Source organism: Protopterus annectens, chromosome 1.part2, assembly GCF_019279795.1.
Source record: "Protopterus annectens isolate FY-2018-M chromosome 1.part2, PAN1.0, whole genome shotgun sequence".
NCBI lineage: Eukaryota > Metazoa > Chordata > Ceratodontiformes > Protopteridae > Protopterus > Protopterus annectens.
In genome coordinates, this window is record NC_056727.1 from 687727866 (window position 1) to 687751390 (window position 23525).

Genomic DNA, 23525 nt, shown 5'->3' on the forward strand with positions numbered 1-23525 from the left:
ACTGACAAAGGCAAAGACTACTTCTGGTGTTACAGACTATTCCAATTGTCAAATTTAGGTCAGCTTGCTCATCTAAAAGAGGAAGGGACAGGGAGATGGAAGGCAAGTTGTTGAGGAAAAATGAAAATAGACAACACAGATAGAACGTTATGTTGAGTATGTAACTATTTTATCTGATGTTGTCAATTTTCATTTTATCCTCACATATGGGACAGAATCCCCAGCTACCTTTTTCCTGGGTGGCCCTCTGGAAGGATATTCTTCAGAACAATTGAATCAAAGGAAGCCCTACCTGTAGAGATCAAATCTAATATGCAATTACTAATTAAGATATGAGGGGTAGCTCAGGTGGCTACTGCGCAAATATCCATGGACACTCTAGACTGAAAGACTGAGGAGGTCGCCATGGCTCTAGTGGAATAAGCCCAAACTGTCTTAGGCAGCTGTAAACCTTGTCTCTTTGTAAGTACATACATACAGAGCTGCATCTCATGGAGCCTCCACCTCTAAGCCCATAAGGCAAGTCACCACAAAATCCAATATTCTACTCATTGGAGCCGCTATTTTGAGACACACTGATGTCCCTCTCATCAGGCTGAGTAAGGAGAAAGTTACGGTCAGTTGCTTATCAGGGGCTAAGATCCACCACATTACGCATGCACTCAGGTCATTGGATCACAGTTATCAATATGAGGGAAGCATTTTTGTCTTTGGAAGAACAGCAACTGATACAATTATCTATATCCAAAGCATTTGTTTGTATTCTAATAGCATCTTATTCCACACAACAAAGAAAAAGAGACATGGTTAAGGTACAAGTACACCTTACTTGAATATTTACATTTGTTTTGATAAATTAGAAATTTGAGGGAGGAGCCGTTAGAGATGAAAGAAAATGCAATTATTTTATATGATAATGTAGTATACATGGGTCTCTTTATAAGATATTAATATATATCTTATAATTTTATTTATTTTTCTACACTAAGTTAGAAGACAGGATAATTCTGATCGTACTAGGCATCCTTGCATACATACAAATATTTCAGGTGCAGTTAATAATGTCCTTCTAGCCTGCAAAGATAGCAGTCATGCTCATAAGTGTCCAAGATGCCCTTAACAAAGATAAACTATTGCTTACTTTAATATAATTTGGTAGGCTATTCCAAGCATCAGCTACCTTCACAGAAAACTAATTAGAACATTTGACATTCATAAATCTCCTACACAATCTCGCTACTACTCTTTGAAAACCACAAGCATTCACGGAGTTTGTTGTCTCTAAATGTCCTATATACCTACACAAGGTCTCAAATATCCACGTGAGATACTGTACAAGTTCAGATATTTTAATCTTTCATAACAAACTTTAGCATCATGGATGCCATTGGCATATTTCCGCTAAACTCTTTCCAATTTACTCACGTTAATTTGCTTATAAGGTTCCTATATTATTATTCATACTCTAGTTTGGATGCAATATAACTTGCTACCAATGATTATATTATTCCTGATTCACTAGACATTATAAATCTTTTCATACAACCTACAGTTTCATAACTATCATTCACCAATTGGCTGATTTGATCAGAAAAACTCAAACCTGATTCTACCAATGTACCTAGGCCCTTAAATGAATCCACAGTTTCAATCACTGCATGCTGTACTACATATTCGCCCTTTACTCTAGGTCTTCCAAATCCCATATTGTTAGTTTTTTATGTATTTCCATCATCCATCACAATTCCCTTTTCCCATTTCTGCACATATCAGCACATTATTTTCCTGTGCCCATCTGGTTAATTTAGTCAAGTTCTTCTGCAGATATGCTGTTATCCATAACACATGTAATCAGCTTTGCCATTTTAAAGTCATCTGCATACAGACTGTAAAGCACCTCAGGTGAGAAAGATGGCCACTGTAAACCCATGCTGTGTCGCCCTTTTGTAGTTCAACTAAAAAGACTTGACAAACTGGATAGACATCCTAAAACAATGTAGGAATTGTCAAATGTTCAGTGACAACCAACTAATCCTTAGAAAAATGGATACAGTATGTGAGAGATAATTACACAATGTCACTGCTGCAAGACTCTTACATAAAAGCATTCAAAATAATCAGGCTGTCAGAAATGTAAGCATTACATCTATCGCACATAGCACTAACTCAATACACAGACCAACATATGCAGAGGCACTTGAAAGCAACCTTCCCAAACCCCAAAGGCCTCCTGACCATTAGTCTTACAGAAAGAGAGTTCTTAGCAACCCCAAAAGCATTCCACCAAAACAACACCCAATGCAACACATACAGCCACACCCTTTGGAGCCTCAACTATAAAGCCCATAAGGCAAACCAAAACACTACCCAATATTTTAGTCATAGGAAACTTCATTGTGAATCATATAGATGCCCTGCTCACCCAGCTAAATAAGGAGAAAACCATAGTCAGTTGTCTACCATGGGCCAGGATCCATTAAATCATCCCAAAACTCAAGTCATTAGACTACAAGTATCAGTACAACTCTTTCCTAGTCAATGTAGGTGCAAATGACTTGTGACAAATCTCCCTAGACAATATGAAAAGAAACTTTATGGAGCTCTTGGATTATGTGTCCCAGGGGGGGTATGTGCCAAGCACCGAACAGCATTTTAACTTCACCAAGGATGATGCCACAATATGAACAAAAGATGATTTACTTCAGTAATTGGCTTAGTTTCTGGTGTTACTCCAAGGGGGTACAATATTTGTTAGCATGGGAGGATATGGTCAACAGACCACATTGATTTGCCAAGAATGGTTTGCACCTGTCCCATCCAAGCTTTTGAATATTGGTTAAAACATTGTCCTTCCCCATAGTGCCTTTTTTTAGGCAATGCCAAACTGACAAACCTTCTGACACAGTAAAACCAACCCAAGGGGATCTTAAGGTGTTACTACTCAAAGCCAGCTGTCTAAATAAAACTTCACGTCCTTCAGGCTCTCCTCACCCTGAAGAATGTGGACGTCTGTGTAGTCACTGAGACATGGTTTAATGCTGTGGAGAACACCCCAGCAGTGCAGGGCTACAATGCCTTCCACACATTTAGGCCAGCTACTGCACAGGCAGGGATCAAAGTTGGAGGTGTCACAATCTATAACAAACTCACCTCAAAAATAGTCAAACAGGATAACAAGTTTGGGCTTCTGCATGTCCAGATTTACATAACAAAGGTCTTGTATCATATACTTGCAAGTTATAAGTCACCCTCTATGACACAAGAAACCCAAATCTTGTACTTGGACTTACTGGAGGCTCTCACCATTTAAGCCAATACCATATTCATGGAGGTCTTCAACTACCCCACTATAAACTAGAATATTTACATGACTCCAAGCTTATAGGCCCAAAGATTTCTATATTTTGTAAACACAAATACCTTGGTCCAGATAGTCCATATGCCTACTAAGGTCAACATACTCAACCTGGTACTCACACACACGAGAATCCTGTAACCCCCCCCCGTGTAGTGTCCTCCCTGGTAAGGTCAGACCACAAGTGCATCTCCCTCATAATAAAACAATTCATTCTATGACCCCAGTTAATCCTGTAACATTTAGGTGCTATTCTAGGACAAACTTTCTGCTATTAATCAAGCCCCCCTCCCCAAATCAGAACACAGCTGCCTATGTGGAACTGTTCACAGAAACCCTGTACAATCATGTCAATACATGCATAAAGACAGCTGTACCCACCAGACATAAGCAAAGAACAAACTCAAAACACAAACTACTCTGGTGGAATCCAAACAAACAAGATGTACAACAAAAAGAAAAAAAGTCATAGCCAAAATTAAGAAAGGCTACATCCAGTAGGATAAAAAACACTCATCAATCTAAACAACCAACCAAGAGAGAAACCAAGTGTACTAAAGCCAAATTTGTGCTAAATATAGCCTCCCAGGCAAAGTACAATCACAAGGCTTTCGTTAGCTATGTCTGAAACCTCAAAGGTAGCACACAGCAGCGTGCAGAACTCATTGCAAATGGAGCCACCTACGTGGAGCAGGAAAATATAGCAAATCTGTTGGCTGACAAAATCCGCTCCAATTTTACACACCGCCACCCACCAGTAAATGCCATCAAACAGATCCCCCACCCTTCAAGGGAGCATGTCCTAGATGTGCCCTCTATGGCCAAAAACATTGTATTGATGGGCCCTGATAATATCCTAGAATGCCTCGTAAACAGCCTGAAGCATGACCTATTGGCTCCATTGGTCACTGTTTAATTATAGTCTCCAGACAGGCTTTGTGCCATGTGAATGGAGAGCTGCAACAGTCATTCCTCTACACCAGATCAGACCATCAACGGACCCCAGGAACTTAAGATCCGTAAGTCAGACTAGTCTTCTATGAAAAGCCATGGAAAAAATTACCATGGAAATGATTAATAAGGACAAAGCACATCTTGAAAACAAACTGGGTTGGATCCAGTGTTTAATCAGTGGCAGATCATGCATAATCAGCCTGGTGGACTTCTTTGAGAGGGTCACCAAGCAAATGGATAAGAGCAAAATGGTGTATATTGACTGCTTGACCTGGCAAAGCTATTTGATACAACACTAACATCCTACAGTGAAGGACCAACACAGACAAATGACTGGTGCCAATACCACTGTGTAAATTTCAGTGCAAAGTAATGTGTAATATTACCTTTTTGGAAGTCAGCCACCCCAGGAAATTAACTCATCAATAACACACCCCTAAGAGTACAACTAGTAGTCAGGGATTTGGGATATAGTAAACTGGCTTTGGGCCGACATGGGTTTAAGATAAGGAAATCATTCTATGTTACTTAACGTATAAGCAAAGGCATAGCATCTAGGTCCACGGAAGTCATTATTCCATTACATTTGGCCTATCATGGAGTACAAAACCCCCTTCCGTATGTACCTGAATAGGCAGATACAACAGGAACATCCATAGAGGTCCCTCACAAAAAGAATACATGTGTAAACAAGCATATCCTTCGCGGACTGCCTCAAAGCCCCATCACTATACTCATTTCTTACAGACTGTTGAGATACTATTACTGGCATAAAAGGCATCCTTGGATTCCACTCTGATAGACCTTTTGCATATATGCAAAACAAACAACATTAGAATTACTGAATCTAGTGATTTAAACATTCCTTGTAACATGAATAGGACATGCTGGAGGGACAGGTATCTTTCCTGGAGAATTCCCCTTCTCTGGAACAGGCTTTTCATCTATGTAAAGCAGAGCTCTTTTCTACTCTATTCTAGAGAAACTTGGACCAATGGATAGGAAATTGGAAACATACTCCAGGTCTAACACCTATGTCTCATAGCGACAGAGGCAGCCTGTAAATCTTGCCTTAACTTACATACACCCCTTAAAATAACCTCTAAGGCAAAGCACAGACTTGTGGGATAAATAAGGGAAGCTTAGCAAGACTTATAAAGACCCCAGTGGTCATTAGTGTAGTAAACACCTATAATACATCTGCTGCACAAATTATCTTCTCTTGTCTTGAATAAGTGGTTCTTTGTTGTACAAGTACATCTTCGCCAAAATAAGGCTTCTCTGGAACAGGCTTCTCATCCTTGTGAAGCAAAGTCTTTCCTAATTCTATTCAAGAGAAACCTGGACCACTGGATGGGAAATTAGAAATATACCCAGGGTCTAGCATTTATACCTCTTGACTGGTTAAACAGCATGATTCCCTTGAATTACTTCAGGTATAATTGACTGTAGGTAAGACCCCTCTTCAGGTAATTGACAGCTATAGGATGCCCCTCCATGAATCAGGGCATCCACTCAGCCTGCTTAGATCTACTCGAGTCAGTTAAGATACAACCAAAAACCCTGGTTCTGGGTGACTTTAATTACCCATCCATTGACTGGGTAAATTATACGTGTTCTGACTCACTTGCCCTAAGGTTCCTGGACTCTTAACTCCAATACCCTGGACCAGCTGGTTGACATACTCAAAAAGGGCTAGCCTGATTTTCAGACCTGGAGATGCATCAGTGCTACAGAGAGAACTTCAGTTTATTCCTTCTAATGGTGACATTATTGTTTATGCTTTAACAGATTTAAAACTTTGCACTGGTAATTCGAACTTAAAATTAATATTTAGAAGTTCTGTGAATACAACTAATCAGTTCTGTAGGTAATCCAGTGTATTTATTCCCAACAGTTTTCCAGTTGTTTCAGCATTTCAGGAAATTTGTGAACAATTACATTCCTTATAGGAGACCAAAATGAAGGATAGATTTTACAATTTAACATCTGAAGAGCATGTTGTACTTAAGAACTTAAGAAAATGCTGATATTGTGATAAACCAAGCCAATAAGAGTGCAGCAGTTAATAACGAACAAATTGGATTATGTTGAGATTATGAATAAGTTTTTATCAGATGAAAGTACATTTTCTAAGATAGAAATGCTAGAAGTTAAAAAACGTATTTCTTGAGTGAATATTTATTTATTTTATTTTACATTTGCTGACCGGGTATGTCCGACTGAACTGAAGAGCCCTTTTTCAGTGGAGGCCCGGACAGAAAAGCTACAACATATTACACAATTTTCATTATAAATTAGCATTGAACATCAATGTTACAGGATTATTACAAGGCATTAAGTAGCAATACAATTTTATAGTGTCAATAATCAGGAGTATAGCAAAACTATTTCAAGATGTATAAAAAGAAATATGTCATTAAGATGACTATAGTTTGTAGGGTAAGTGGTTTCAAAAACCCAGTTTTATCACAATGTAGTTGGATGAAGGCAAGGCAATTACAATAGAATGTTTCTCTGAGGCGATTTGCTTAATAGGTTTTAGAAGACAGTAGAAAGAGTAGTCAAGGAAGATTAGAGAGAGCTAGTGAGAAGAGTAAGTTAAGGGCAGAAAGTAGATTAAGGTATGGGAAAGTAGGGGATGTTTAAGGAGGGAGAGTGCAGTGGCAGGACCAGTGACTTTTAAAGTGCCCTTTGGTGGCTGTCTTAAATTGTTTAGGATGTGTAAGGGTCCTGATTTCTAGTGGGAGCCTAGTCCAGGCAATAGTCGGGTGATAGCTGTACATGTTACATCCAAATTTAGACTTGGGTTTGCAGATTTGTAGTAGGTCTTGGTTAGAGCTTCGAGAGGTCTGGAGAGAGAATAATGGAATATGAGAGGGGATAGTGCCAGGCAGTAGGAAGGCTGGTATAGGATAGATTTAGACTGGATGATCTGGAGATGAGAAAGAAGAAGCTGGTGGGGTAATTCAAGCCAGTTTAGGTGTTTTAGAGAGAAACCGTGATGGGATTTGTAGGTTTGTTGGGCAGCAAATCTAGCTAACTTGTTGTAGGTAGATTCCAGTTTGGTCAGGAGTGTAGAGTTAAGATTTGTGAGAATTTGAGAGTTGTACATTAGACTGGGTAGAAGGTAGGTAAATGAGAGAGTAATCTCTTCAGAGGTAAGGAATTTCTTGTTAAGGTAACGGAGCCCTAGTTTTGAATGAGTCTTTCTGATACAGTTATTAACATCCAAGTCAAATTTAAGCTGATCGACGATGGTTATATGCCTAAGAGCTTAGTGCTGGATTCTACCTGAATGGGAGTGTTATTAAGGGATTAAGTATGGAGAAGGAGGGTTTAATATTGTTGAATTTTTTAGGTAGAAAGAGTAACAGCTTTGTTTTTCTAGGGTTAAAGATGAGCTGGTTGTTGGAGAGCCATGTTTCGGCTAAATAAAAAGGTGCCTGAGTAGCTGAGAAGAGCTTAGAGGGAGAGTTGGCTAAGATGATGACTGTAGAGTCATCTGCACATTGCACTAAAGATGACGGAGGACATGAGGTATAGAACTGATTAGTAAAGATATTAAAAAGTAAAGGCCCTAGGATAGACCACTGAGGTACACCCATTTTTACAGGGAGAGGAGGGGAGAGTGCAGAGTGCTATCTCACTGATTGAGATCAGTGAGGTAGCGGGAGAACCATGCAACAGTATCAGAAGAGAAGTTGAGGTTATGCAGTTTGTGCAGCCGAAGAGTGTGAGAGACAGTGTCGAAAGCTTTTGAGAGGTACAAGAATAGGCAAGAAATGAGTTTATGGTCATCCATGGCTATAGAGACAGTGTTGAGGAAGGATAACAGAGTTGTAGTGGTGCTATGTTTGGGTATGAAGCAGTGTCGAGTGGGTGTAAGCAGATTTTCCTGTATTAGATACTGCATAACTTGTTTATGAATACATTTTTCTAGTACTTTAGAGAGAGGGGAGATGATAGTGATAGGTCTAAAGTTGGAGATATCAGAGGAGTTACCCCTTTGTGTATAGGTAGAGTGTAGCATTTTTTCCAGATGGAAGGGACTTTAGATTCGGAGATAGAGCGATTAATTAGGACAGATACAGAGAGAGCAACAGAGTCAGCTGCTAGTAGAAGAAAAGTGGAAGGAATATTGTCAGCTGATGCTGAGCATGGTTTTAATTTAGAGAGTAGAGTTTTGATGTAGCTAGTAGGTACAGGTTTGAGGGATAAGGTATTTGAGGGGATAGTATCAGGAGTAGGTTCAGAAAAGTTGGAGATGTTAGTAATAGAGGAGTTTGGGTTAGGGTGGAGTAGCTTAGATATTGAATCGATAAAATAGGTATTGAAGATAGTGGCAGTTTCTTCAGATGTCTTGTTTGGGCATGGATTGGAGGAGCTAAGATTACCGGGATGTAATATTTGGTTAATAGAGTTCCAGAATTTTTTAGGATTAGATCTTAGGGCTGTGGGAGGTTTGTTATAGAAGTCCTTTTTATCGTTGTTTTTGTCTTTTTTGTCATATTTCTGAGTTCTTTATATTTCTGCAAGTCTGCAGGGAGCTTAGTTTGTGAGCATTTTTTCCATAATTTGTCTCTAGTTATCATAAGGGTAAGGGAGTGGCTTTTGAAAGGCATGGAGATATGTTGGACTTAATTCGGACTTTGTGAGGAGGAGCAAGTGTGTCTAAGATGCTAAAGAAAGTGGAGATGAAAGCTAGGACTGCTGCTTCTAAGGGGAGCTGGGTAAGGAATTTCCAGTTTACTTTAGAGAGGAGGGCATTAAAGGTTTCTGGATGGAAGTTAGAGAGTTTGCGACAAGTAATAAATCTAGGAGGTTTTGAGAAGTGGGAAGTGAAACTAAGCACTTTTATAGGGGAGTGATCACTCAGGGTGTTTGGTAGGGTTTCAGGGTTATGATATTTGGAAGGATTAGATAAAAGTACCAAGTCAATAAGAGTACTAGAAGTGTGATAGTCGTTTATATGAGTAGGTTGGGAGATTAGCTGTGTAAAGCCATATAAATTAATATGAGTACTAGAGTCTGGATTTCTGAGAGTTAACCAGTTAATGCTGACATCCCAAGGAGGACAGTTTCACTGGGGATGTGTTAAAAAAAGTATGAAAGAATATTTTTGAGCAGAGGAATGTTGTCTCCTGGAGGAATATAGATGGCTGCTTCTGTGATACTGGTGTGGTAATTGATTTTAAGGTTAGCTGTTAGTAGTTCAGCAGGAGAAAAGGATGGGATCAATTTCATAATACTTGTAAGAGTGAGGTGATTGGAGTAGAAGATGGCAACATCACCCCCTTTTTTGTTTTGGTGATCTATGTGGAGTATATTATAACCAGGGGGGAGAATGCCTTTATCAGAGGTTTGGGGTTTTATCCAAGTCTCTGTTAGGGTGATGACATTGGGGTGTGATGGCTATCCAGGCATGGATTTCACTAACTTTGTTTAAAATACTATGGGCGCTCATAGAGTAAACGAAAATATGTTTGTTTGGAGAGGATGATTTTATTAAGTAGGGAGAGGTAGAGTTATGCATTGGGGGGGGGGTGATGGATGTCTCCTGATAGAAGCATGGCTACATGAAGGTGGTAAAATTTGAATTTAAGTGGGTTGTAGGTCAAGTACTTAGTCTTGATTTTAGATGCTAGAGAGAGTGGGAGAAAGTTTGATTTTAGGCAGAGAGATGTTCATGGAAAAGATAGAGGAGGAGATTGTAATAGAGTACTGCAGCGATTAGAAGCGGTTAGTATGGGGATTAGTGGATCTCTATGGACAGTTGGTAACGGAGTAGTACAAGATGTAAGAATGAGAAGAAGTAATAGAGGTAAGAGGAAAATAGAGAGGATTGTAAAAGCCACGGCCTAAAGTGGGGAAGTAGGATTGGGATGGAGTGAGGAGTGGGTAAGGGACTAGGTAAAGTAAGTTGTTGGACCTGTTAGATTATTATGTTATTGTTATATGGCTGTATATGAGCTGCAACTGTCTGAAGATGCATCTGTTGAGTTGATTAATTACTTTACTGTTATATGCCCTGTGATACCATTTTTATATGGCTTGCCAAAAGTACATAAAAGTTTGATCCACCCCCCATGAGGCCTACTGTCTCTGGAAGGGGGTGAATCAAGGGACCTCATTTTATATATATATATATATATATATATATATATATATATATATATATATATATATATATATATATATATATATATATAGGTTCATAGGATGATCCTAGGCTATTGGCCCAGAGGCCCTTATAAGCCTAGCCAAGAATTTGTCCCATGTTACCTCAAAGTCAGCACCTGTTTCTCCTGTCCAGCAAGGACACAGGTAGGATCCCAGCTTTCAGTACCCACCATCACTCAATCTCCTGCTGCACTACAGCTTCCTGTTCCCTTCTTCATTGCTACTTCCCCACCACCTGACATCTATAAAATACAGATTCCTGTACATATTTATGTTACTGTTCAGCTAATTTATTATTCTTATTTATATATATTTATTTCTATAAGTTTCACCCAACAAAGATGTGGTGTTTTGCTACTAATTAGTGAATAATAAGTGAAGGTATTTTTAATTGCAACAAGAAGATTTGTTACTTTGGTGCAAAGAACATGAAGCTGTTTTTATTCACAACAGGGAAGTAATTTTAATCACAGCAAGATTTTCTTTACTACTGTTTGGTATTTAATTTACAAATAGTTCTTACTACTACTGCATGGCATTTTATCTTAGCTTGAATAGCTCTAAAGGCTATTCTTTCATATTTTCTCTACTTAATTTGACCTTGAATAGTTGGACCCTGCCCACTATCTGATCATCTAAACTAACTGAACTGCGGAGTGCTCAGTTTACCTTCAAAATGTTGATGGTTGGAATGTCGAACTCGCTTCTGCGAACACCGAACTGCATCTTCTCAAAACCTCGAATGCCGAAGTTCCGAACTGCAAAATCTTGACCCCTTTTTGACCCATGTTAGCACTTGCTTGTAGGTGTAGCACAGTCAGAAATGTTGAAGTTCTATTTTTGGGGGGGACATTTCGGCGGTACTGGTGTCGTGGAAACATTTTGGCAGTGCCGCCATTTGACTGTGTACAGTCGACATTTTAAAGGTAAACACAAATCTGCTCTAAGTAAATATCTGTGTAAAATAAGAAGTTACATTTGTGATGCAGAAGATTTTCTAAACAAATTATATATATGGAAGCAGTCTAATAGTATCACTGAATTTTTATTTCCGACATTGGATATTAATTCCTTGTTCACTGTAGTTCCGGATTATGGTTTAGATGCGTTATGGAACTTTTTACACGATAGAACAGATCTGTACTCCAGGGACATAGATTATATATGTCAGTTATTAGATTTGGTCCTTACAAGTAATGTATTTATTTTCTGAAAGTCAAGTATACGTAATGCGTACTGGCATAGCCGTGGGTACAGCCATGGCTAATAGCTATGCTACTATTGTACTTTGTCAATGGGAGGATGAGTTTGTTTTTCAAGGTCATCCAATAATCACAAAAAAGAAGTTATGTACTTAACATAACGTTCCATCTGTGTTGTTCATCTTCATTTATACTTGACCTGTGGGTTCAATTCCGAATATTGGAACCGACTCTGCAATTACTACAGCCCACGAGAACCAAAAACTCTCAAGCTCAAGTCCTACCCAGAATGCTCCTCTCCAAATTAACTCAGATCAAGTTGGCAGATAGAAAAAGGCAAAGTATAATCTTAATAATACCTTCATGGAGACCGTATCTGGTGTCATGGGTGGCAAACGTTATAACTAGGACCATAAATCATTCTACCAAGAGGTCTGAAAGAAAGGTGGATGGAGGGTGGGGAGTCAAGGATAAATGAAGATGGACAACAAAAATGGAAGGTTATAGTAACTACATAACTTCTTTATCTGATGCTGTCAATCTTCATTTAATTCTTGACCTGTGGGACAGCGTCCCCAGCTACCGTAGATCTTGGGAAGACTCCTGGAAGGATATTCCTGAGCATTATAGAACCAAATGATGCTCTTCCCCTAGAGACCAAATCTAATTTGTAATGAGTAATGAAGGTATGTAGGGTAGCCCATGTTGCTGCTGCACAAATCTCATCCATGGAAGCATTAGCTTGGAAGACTGCTGAAGTAGCGAAAGCTCCGGTAGTGTATGCCTCAACAGGCCCAGGTAATTCAACTCTCCTCTTGTTGTATATAAAGGAAATACAATATTTTAGCCACCTAGATAAAGTGACTTTGGTAACTGGCTTGCCCATTCTAGTACTTGCAAAGGAAACAAAAAGCTGGTCAGACTTTCTTTTGTCTTTTGTTCTATGAACGTCTAAGTAAATACATACAGTACTCCCCTTTGAGTAACTGGGAAAAATACTGGTAGACTGACTGCCTGATTGGTATTCTTTTCTGACACCACCCTTGACAAAAAAGGTTTGTTCTCAGTGAAACCCTATCTTTGTGAAATATAAAATAAGGTGGCCTCTGGTGCAGTTAAAATCTTGTCTGGGCTTTTGGGGATGGGTTCTATGATGTCAGGAGCCTTCCACACCCACTGCGAGATCAACTTAATGAGCTCATCAGCAGGCAGAGTAACCCAAGAGGTAGATGGTTGAACGCCAAAGGCCTGCAGGTACACTGATTCCTCTGAAGAGGGCTTTTGGGGTGTCCAGCCACCCTTCTGTTTAAGGACCTCAAGGATGTCTCCAAAGGAGACATCTTCTAGAGGTAACCAAGAGGAAACCTCCCCTTCATCAAAATCAGTGTCCTCTGTGATGGATTCCTCCGGGGAATCCAAGTGTTTCCTCTTACACTTCCTCTTTTGAGGAACTTCCTCAGTGGGGTGATCTGGGGAGGTATCAGAAGAGGACAAAACCTGAACAGGTGCATCCTACACCTTCGGTGCTTGCTATCCAAATGTTGGGAGTGGAGGAAGCTCTGGAATTGAGGAAGGATCGGGGAACTGCTCCAATAGGGGAAGAACTGACTGGATGCCCACAGTGGACAGGGCCCTCACCATAGCCTAGAAGGCAGCCCCCCCCTCCACCAAAGAGGGAAGGGAGCCCAGAACTGAGAAAGACTGCCTCGGAACTGTGGTCACTCCCCACTCCAAAGAAATGACCCCTAAAGCCGAAGCTGGGGTAGAGCTAATGAGTGCTGAACCCCCAAGGTGCAGGGATGGGTATGAAAACACCAGAGTAGAGTCCCACCTCTCGGAACAAACAGCATAGCCACAACCTCAAGAGTTCTCTGGATCTGACAAAGCCAAAGAACTCAAGAGTAGAAATCTGAACTGGAGATGAAGATCTCGTCAGAAATGAAACAGTCAGTGCTAGGAAACTTGAAGCTGGGATTTCCAAGGCCTCAGAGGAGGGTAATGGAGGAAGAGTACAGTAGGTGGGGTCACAGAAGAAAGGGTTCCAGACCCCAAAGGGGCTGGAACTGAAGACACAACTACAAGTCCCCTCACCACAAGGAGTAAGATACAACAGAGAAATAACACTTAGCTGGACATTAAAAGTTAGTGACATGTCTGTCACAGGAACCAGCAAACAAATTCTGAGGTAATTTGGAGAAGAGCGTTCTGGGTAGGACTTACGTCGAGAGTTTTTGGTTCTCACGGGCTGTAGTAACAGCAGAGTCAATTCAGATATTCTAAACTGAACCCACAGGACAAGGATTAAATGAAGGCTGACAACACCAGATTAAGCTATTACTTTTCAAGCATTTTGTAGATGACATCTTTATGATCTGGCACAGATTTCAACAAGAATTGAATCAATTTGTAGAATATCTAGGGAATACAACTAGTTTTCTCAATTTTAAATTTAGTAGCTCAGAGAAAGAAGTGAATTTCTTAAATGTTAAAATAACGAACACACCCCAATGTATTGGAATATGTATATATAAATAGCAAGTTCAAGCTAATAGATACATCCATAGGCAGAGTATGCATGTACCTCATATTTTTAAGGGCATAGTTAAGTCAATTTTCATGAGCAAGTAGACTTAATATGAATGAGACCAGTTGTACTGCACAAATGAATGATATGTTAGATGAGTTCAAAGCGATGGAGTACGAAGATCACATGTTGAAATTAATTAGGTCTGAAGTTGTATCAAATAGAGGTACTTCAGCAAGGCCATATTTTAATGATGAAATGCCTCCATTAGCATACTGTGAAAGGCAAAAAGATTTCTGCCTTAGTTATGTTACTACATTTAACAGAAGAACGAATGAGGTTAGAAAAGTTATCTCAAAGAACTGAGCTATTTTACAAGCCATGCCCGAATTAAAACAATTTACTGGTAAAAAAACAAGTTTTTCTTATAGAACTTGTAGTAATTTGAAAATAAAGCTTTGCTATAAAGAAATGCATTCAATGAATAAAAGGGACGGTATATCAGCTAGTAAGCAAGGCACTTTTCCCTACTATAATTGTACGTCTTCTAGATAAATCTGCAATGAAAATAGATTTATACATCCAATAACTAATAATCAGTTCATATTTAAATGTTTCACTACATGCAATACCGCTAATATTGTCTATTTAGCAACGTGTACAAAATGTTCTGCGTTTTATGTGGGAAAGTCCACTCGTAAACCTAAAGAACATGTTATAGAGCATGGATCAGAGATCAGAAGAAATGTTCCAACTAATGCCTTATTTAAACATATACATGCACATAGTTAGGACCATGAATTTTTATTTAGGGTGATATAGTACATAGAAATAGGAGAGGTGGTGATTTGAATAACATCCTAGAATCTAGAGAATTTAGCTGGATAGTTTGCATGCAGGCTGACCAAGAATCAGGTATTAATGCTGCAGTAAGTATTAAACCAGTTTTGGTTAAAAAAAAACAGATGCAATGCAGATAAAAAAAAAAGGATATTTGTTATTTTTATTATATATCTACATGTATTTATTTACTTTTTATATGTTATATTTTATACAAAATGTTTTTGTAATGTGGTTTTAAGTGTTCTAATTAAATAATTGTTACTTGATTGTGACTGGTGCTGTGTCGCACGTGATTTTATTTGAATTCCTTTAAAAATATGTCTCAACTGAAGTTATTATATTGCACTGAAGAAGGATTTCACCCGAAAGCTTTGCTATATATTAAAGGTTTGCTTGCCTTTCCAAATCAGTTTTTTGTTGTTTTAAATGGGAATTCACCCCAGGGGTTCCACCTATGTCCCCTCTTGGACAGAGGTAATAGGTGCTGATTTTAGTGTCTGTTTGAACCAGACACCCTTTGGAACATGGGTTGAACTTGGCTTGGCTTGTAAGGGCCCTGGGGTCATTAGCTTAATAACATCCTGTGATAGCTCTAATAGACAGAGGCAGCCTGTAAATTTTTCCCTAGTTCACACATACTTCTTAAAATAACTTCTAAGGCACATCAACTTGAAAACTATTTGAGAAGCTTGGTTAAACTTACAAAGATCAGCACAAACTTCTGGGATACATTTGGGATGCTTAGCTAGGCTTATAAAGGCCCCAGAGGTCATCAGTATATTATACACCTATGAACCTACAATATATCTGCTGTAAAATTATTTCCCTTGTCTTGACAAGTGGACAGTGTCCTATATAAATACACATTTGCCCAAAATAAGGCTTGAACGTTCTGTACTTTCCCACTTTAAAAAAAAAGGCCATTTTTGTCATGAAGGTAGTTACCCAACAAAAATCTTTTCACTTACACTGACCTACCTCATCGTTCTACATGTGATTTGTGAAAAATATGTCCCATCACTTATTTAAACTATGTTACCTAAAAGGGCTGTATGCTCGCTACCAACTGTGAGGGAGTCTATAAGAATGAGATCTTTTGATCCAACATAAATAAAAATTACTCCATACTTCCTTACATTTGGATGTCTTAAGGCCCTGCTCACATCCTCCATTTTTGTTCCTGGCTTAACACTATTTGCTGTTCATTAGCCTCTGTATTTGTATCAGTTCCTTTAATAACAGTCTCCGATTACTACTGTATCATTTCCAACACGATCTGAAGAATCTCTCACCTCTTATTCAGTAATGTCCACTTGTGTAATTATTATGAAAGAATAATCATTATAATTAGTCTTATTAATCTCACTATTTTCAACACCTACATGATTTGCAAGTATATAATCCTCATCCAGCTGTCTTTTTACTTCACAGCCTAAGACATGTTGTCAACTTCAGTTTTTCTTCTCTTTTACTTACAGTAATAGGTTCTTTAAATCTTTCCAACTTCAGTTTTTTTTTCTTTTTAGCCTGCTCGGAGTCTTTTTCCTGCCTGCTCTGTTGTGATGTAATTTTCTGCAGAACCAATGTTTTGTGATTGAACAATGTCATCATTCCCTATGATATAGGTATGACATATCAAATTAGTGTCATTTAGTTTAGTAAATTTTGTCTTAGCATTTTATGTATTAGACGCTTTCTTTTTTCTTCCTAGCATTTTATCATGAATCTCTCCTTTTCTTTATTTTCTCATACGTGTTCTGAATCCTCAGATTGTTGTATACTTGTATCCAAAAGTTCAAAGGTATGATCTGTAGCAACAGATTTAACATAGATTTAGTGGTCTTTACTAGCAGAGGATACTTCCTTTCCTAAATATCTTCTTTTTGCACTTCACCTAATATTATTTCTCTCATCAGCCCAGCCCAGTCATTAATTTATTTAACAGTTTCGTAGGCTGTGCCAGTTGCACAAGTACAATCATCCTCTGCAAGTCTAGACTTGCTATTAATAATAGTAAGCAAATCATCCAACTTTTGACATGAGTAGCATAAGTTTCCAATATTATCATGTGTTACCCTTATGTATACACAGCATTTAGTACAGGAGACAAGGTACTTAACGTTTACGAATGGCATACTCATTTAAAGAATACATTCTCAGTGACAACCAAAGTAAAGAATTTTAAAAGAAAACTATGTAAATCAATCACAGAATTCACAGAAATTAAAACTCCTCCTAATTTAAGTCAAATTGTATAATGAAATCACAGAAACAATATAAAAAGCAACATTAAATGAAGTACACTGAGCTAATCTTCCACAAAGAGAAGTACTTCATAATTTAGTTCTTCTGACCCACCATGCCAAGTCACACTAAACCTTCAGATGTTCTTTATTTTGCACACAAACATATGTAATAGTTTATGCATACTACGTCTTACAGTCAAGAATCAGTTTATAACTAGCGAAGCCTCTCAAGAGGGCAAGAGTATACCTTCTAACAACCTATCCCTTTCTAATACAAAATAAAATAAAATATAAATTAAATAAAACTTTTCCTACCAAACAGTTAAACAGGAAATTGCAAAATAACACTAGACAGTTTAAGGTAAGGTCTGGTGCATCCTGCCTGCAATCTGTACCAATTTGCTGTGCAGTGTGCCTGCCTACACTGCATCCTTGAATATGTAACTGAATGTATTCTGTAAGAACACTTTCATAGGTTCATACTTTCTTCTGAAGTGCCAAGGATGGTCAAAGAATGCAGCTCAAACTGATAAAAGATTCATATGGAGCATGACAAGTTTAATATAGTTTGCCTAGTTATAGAGAAATATGGCAAGAGGAATTAAAAAGTGCTGATACATGATAATTCCATCTGTCTGGAATAGACACAGCACATGACAATGACTATGGACACTCCTTTATAGAAAGGAATTGACAGTACTCAGACTTGTTAAAAAAAAAAGTGTTTCATCATTACTCATTGTATACAGTTTCATACAGTCGTATATAGGTTGTGCTTGATGTATACTATATATGTTTTGCTTCCTATTCGTAATTTGAAGTGCATTTTATCTCATTTCCTACAACAGCTAGTGACTGGGTACTTATGGCAATAGCTTTATGACAGTAATATCTGAATATCATTTCATCGGAAAATACAGAAAAGTCTTAGGTTCATAGGTGTTTACTAGGCAAATGACCACAAGGGCCTTTTTAAGCCTAGCCATGCATACCAAATCTGACAAAATCTGGCACCCTTGATAAGTATAAGCAGGGGCTTGGGAGATGAAACATTTACAAGCAGGGGTCTGGGAGATGAAACATTTACAAGCAGGGGCCTGGGAGATGAACTATTTATAGGTTGTTTATGTCCATTAGAGACAGGGTCTATATTATAAACCCGAAAGCTCTAAACAGCAAACATATGTACATCGACACATAGAGCGATGTACAATAACAGAGAAACACGTATTCAGTGAAAGTGAAAACATCAAACATATTTGTTTAGCCAGCAGCGTGATCCTGGGGATAAGGAAATATATCCTTTTCCCCACTGTAGTGCAATCTTGTAGTTGGTATATTTAAGTAGTGGGGGTGCAGGGGGGGGGGCTTGCTTTTATTTAGTTAATTTCAGTATACTTGCATGGCGCTGTTGGTTAAATAAACATGTTCGGTGTTTTGAATTTCGCTGAATATGTGTTTCACTGTTATTGTACATCGCTCTTTATGTGTCGATGTACATGTGTTCACTGTTTAGAGCTTTCAGGTTTATAATATAGACCCTAGAGACATAGGTGCCAAGCCAAGGATGAATTTTGATAGAAACATTCATGTATATTTATTTTAAATACCTCTGATACTATTACAAGTAAGCAATTTATAGTTTAGAGCTGGTTTTGGGTTTCTTAGCTTCTGGCTTTTAGTTTTTTTTTGCAAAGTGAAAGGCACCACCATCTGTCCCACTGAATCTGCTGCAGTATGAGGGATTACACCCTGAACGTCGTGATCTGCATCTTGGGATCTTCAAAGTGTTCCAGTAACTGTACATATACCAACACCCTCCCAGCAGAAGAAAGCTTTTAAGTCACCTGGTTTATTGTTGCGGTGTTTGCCATTTAACAGAATTACCTTCACTTCTGATATTTTAACTTGTGCAGCTTTTATTTGTCTTTCTTTTCTTGGAATACTCCATCTTTGCAAGTCTAAGTGATCAGCGAATACACAAACATGACATGAACATGCCCAAACAATGACTGCTTTCTGAAACTTTCACAAAATGAAAGTCAGCTACTATAGCTGAATAGCAAAACTTGCAAAAGAAAAAACCCTAAAACATAAACGTAAAACATCTCAATAACAATCAAAACCAGACACAAAGGAAAAATTACACATTGCTGTAAGTCTAGTTCACTTCAATTAAATGAGAAATGGGCATTCCTGTTTTTCTATTGCAGGGTTTCACTAAATGCTGCTTGATTGTACAACTGTTCTGAAAATAAAGTTACTTCAAACAAATTAGAATCAGAAAGTTGAAGCTGTTTGACTTCTGAATAAAACCTATATCCAAGTAAAAAGTAAAGCAACAAGAATCTAAATATGTAATAAACCAGCTTCATTAGCTGCCTCACCAAAATAATTTTGGAAAAAGCCCTCACAAATATTACCAGTCTAAATACACATTACCCCACAAACGTTCAGTACTACTACTAGCCAAATGCCTGCAAGTGATTATTTATCAACCACAATTACATTAACACAAGCAACCCATCCCAGCTAAACTCAGCAAGCATCACCCCACCTGACCAAATCTAAGCTTTCTCTTTACAGCTCTCTCTCCCAAAGCAGTCCTCAATAACTTCAAAAAGCTTATGACTGTAGCCCTTGTATCGAAATCACTCGCATGTATTTAACCTACCCTTGTCAGTAGAAATAACCCCCACAGTTCAAACACCCTATTATAATCCCACACCTTAAAGTCAGCTTCCTTTCTGTACCTTAGGACTACTACCAAATGACCATTCTTCATCCAAAAATAACATCTTCAAAAATAATCTATAACTAGACAACTGAACTTAAGTGTGGACTACTACAGGATTCACAGCATGGTTTCAACTCCAGTCACAATATACTGACCGACACATGTTTTACTACAGATGGCATTTACATGGACATGCAAAAAGATAAACTGACAGGGGACTATTCATAGATTTCAAAAGAGCATTTGAATTCATAAGTCACTCACTACTCATTCAGATGCTTAACATGATTGGGTTTGGAACCACCATTAAAGATGCAAGATTAGTTTAGCAAAAAAGCAACCTACACCACTGGGTGGCCCATAGGATTCGTTTAATGATCAAGAATGCTTTCTCTTCTTACAAATTACATCACTAATTCTCTTACACTGTCGGAGATCACCTTATACACAGACAACATTCAGATCCTCAGGTTGGAACCAGCTCTCACCTTCCCAGAAAAAAAATGGTTACAAAATGCCTCATCTCCCTGTGGAACTAGATGGAACCGACAGGCTCATAATTAACTCCATCAATCAGTGTTATTGCTATTATGTGCTATCAAAAAATAAACCCAAAAGATCATACTTAATACACTTAAAACAAACTATAAAAGGGTGAAAAGAATAAATAAGACCGACTATGATGGGCCAAATTCTCATTCAATGACCATACAGAGTGCATGGTACACAAGTCTCTACTCAGTTAAGGGCTTAATACACATCTAACCATCTAAACCCAGAGGAGAAAAGCAATAGCTACAGATTTTTAACTTCCTAAACTAGAACATGGACTACCAGCAAATGCTCTACATTCCATTCAGAAGCAGAGGATAAGGGGTATTTGATAGTTTGATTTACATGAATTCAGCCATCATAAGCCAGTTCATCTGCTTCTGATTCATGGGAGTCAGAATCCTCAACAAGAGGTTTCACCCCTCCCTTTTCAGGGCGGGCCCAAGACACTACTGGTATTTCTAGCCTTTTGGCTTTCAAAAAGGACATGACCACCTTAGTTGGAAAATATGGTTAGTAGAAGCTTAAGAAGTAGATGGGGCTGAGCCAATGCATACCCTAGGCCGAGGCAGGCTGGCTGCCACTGGTTTAGTCTTGGGTACCCTTGTGCCTCTTGGTTTCAGGTACAACCGCCCTAAAGGCTTGGGGTTGAAAGTGGGAGACCAAGGTCTCAATCAAGTCTCCAGGAATTTGCTCTCAGCCAAAAACTCTAGGATCCCCCTTCCCCTTCAGTAATGAGAATACAAGTCTCAAAATAGATAGGTCCTCAGTCTCAGGTGTATGGTACATACATCAGTCATGGAGGATATGAGAGATGCTGAAGGCATGGCAGCCTATAAAGTGCTTCCCCATCCACAGAGACTCCAGACCCAGGAAGACCAGAGCTGTCCATTGGGATTTCATTTCCCAACACTTCTCCCCATGTCTCTTGTCAGAGTGCTTTTTTGTGGGGAAGTTGCAGAAGGTATTATCCAATGCCATGGCTGCACTGAACCAGTCATGTGTCACTTTATTCATTATGAATTCCTGGAGAGACCGTCATCTTTTGCTGATTGCCCAAAAGAAACTGGCACAATGAGAATAGCAGTTCACCTCTTTCTTTGGGCCAAGCCAGAACACACGCAGATTGGGGGAATCCTTCTGAGGAATCTGCTTCCTACAAATAATGCAGTTGTTAAAGTCTAGAAAAACTTACAATTTCAAATTTCATATCAGACTCAGACATTTGCATTAGCAATAAGAAGCAGTAAGGAAGATTAAACAAGAAGTCTGGCTGGCAAACTGACAACACTATGGAATATGAAGTGTGCAATACTGCACAGCAAGAATAATCTAAAGATGGCCTCGGCAAACGCATCGCTTACACCACGATGTCCTTGCAACCTAGTGGGAGGGTCTCAGCCAAAGCCCTAGGGGAAGGCAAAGCTCTGGAAGTCAAGGCAGACAGTCAGGCTACCTGCAGGCAGGGACTCAAAGTAAGGATTGCCACCCAAAGATTTCAACAATGACAGTGCCATATTTCAAATGTTATGGACTGCAAGTCCTGGATGGCATACTTCTGCATAAAAATTAATTTGTAATCAGTCTCAGTCTTTCCTTCTAATACTGTTGGGACGGTCAACACTGTTACCTCAGCTTTCAACAATGGTGGTCATACTGCAATTTTAGTTGCAATGTGGGCTAAACCTCATTATTCTGAACACTGCTGCAGTGTGTACTTAAGGCAGACGCATAAAACAACTCTTCTACAGCAATAAAAATGTCTAAACATCTTAAGTCTGAAATAATTAGCTTTTTGTGCTAGTATATTTCTCGCACTTTAATTCCATTATAATCTCTTTAAAGATTGTGTAGATATTTTCACAGCTAGACCACTGCTTGTCACTCACAAACAAAGCAGTCAGTGAACTGTCTGACAAAATCTAAGCAAAATGGTAATTCTACTCTTGTACTTCAGAATGATCAAAAAACAATACTAACACACAACTATAAAATTAAAAAAAAAAATGGTACCTGCTCCTAGTTCCAGGCACAACAACAGCACCTGCATCTTCATTTTTTCTTTGTAGGATGGTAGCAAACTTGTTCCGTGGTTTGAGCGGAGGCTTTACAACATTATCACTTGGAAGGTTCACAATGGATGGTGATAATATAATCTCAGGACAAGGCTCTTTTGTTACTAGACTTTCATTAAGTTCGGTTTTCCGTTTCTTGCTGATAAATGAGTACTGATTTAAAAGGTCGTCTTCCGAACATTCATCTGTAAATACAGAAATATACACATTTTTCATAAATGACATATACTTCAAAGGAAAAAAAAATTTGAAAAAAGTGGTTACTGGAAATTGTACTGTTGATCAGATAACTAATGCAAAGTGCACGTTTTTTAATAGTTCATTTTGATTGCAAAATAAAAGGTACAAACACCTTAAATTATTCAACAACTTTAATAAGTAATCAAATTCCAAGACAGCAGCAGTAACAGCTAAAGCAGTATGTGCAATTTAATAGCTTATAAATACTGCATGCCCTGTTCAGTCAACAATTTTGGGAGAAAGCACACTAGTCTCAATTGGATACTAACTACAAGTCCTTCACGGAACTCTACAACATGTACCAGTTAGAATTAAGCAATGAATACCTTACTGTATCACCTTTCATATATTAAAAACCTTCTATATAAATACGTTTTAGCACTAGAAAATAAATGTTTTCAGACTATATACTGTAAGTAGAGAGGAATGGAGCCATAACTGTGATCCAAGCGACTAAGATTAAAGTAGTGGTCCCTGTCACTGAAGAATCCATGCAGAGGTGATGAAAAAACTGGCTTAAATGCTGACCTTCCCAATCTGGGTGAGGAGGGTAGGTTTCCTGCCTACAGCTTTAGGCCAGGCAGAACTGCAAACAGATAACCATCAGCCATGAA

The 23525-nt window shown here is 38.5% G+C and overlaps 1 protein-coding gene across 1 annotated transcript in view; it reads right to left on the minus strand.

Moving 5' to 3' along the window:
* The window catches only part of EXO1 (exonuclease 1), a gene marked incomplete in the record, with an annotated part of 597212 nt that overhangs the window by 243036 nt on the left and 330651 nt on the right, over positions 1–23525 (minus strand). Inside the window, 1 exon segment of the mRNA XM_044058406.1 lies at positions 22610–22856. Coding sequence (XP_043914341.1) covers positions 22610–22856 — 247 coding nt within the window.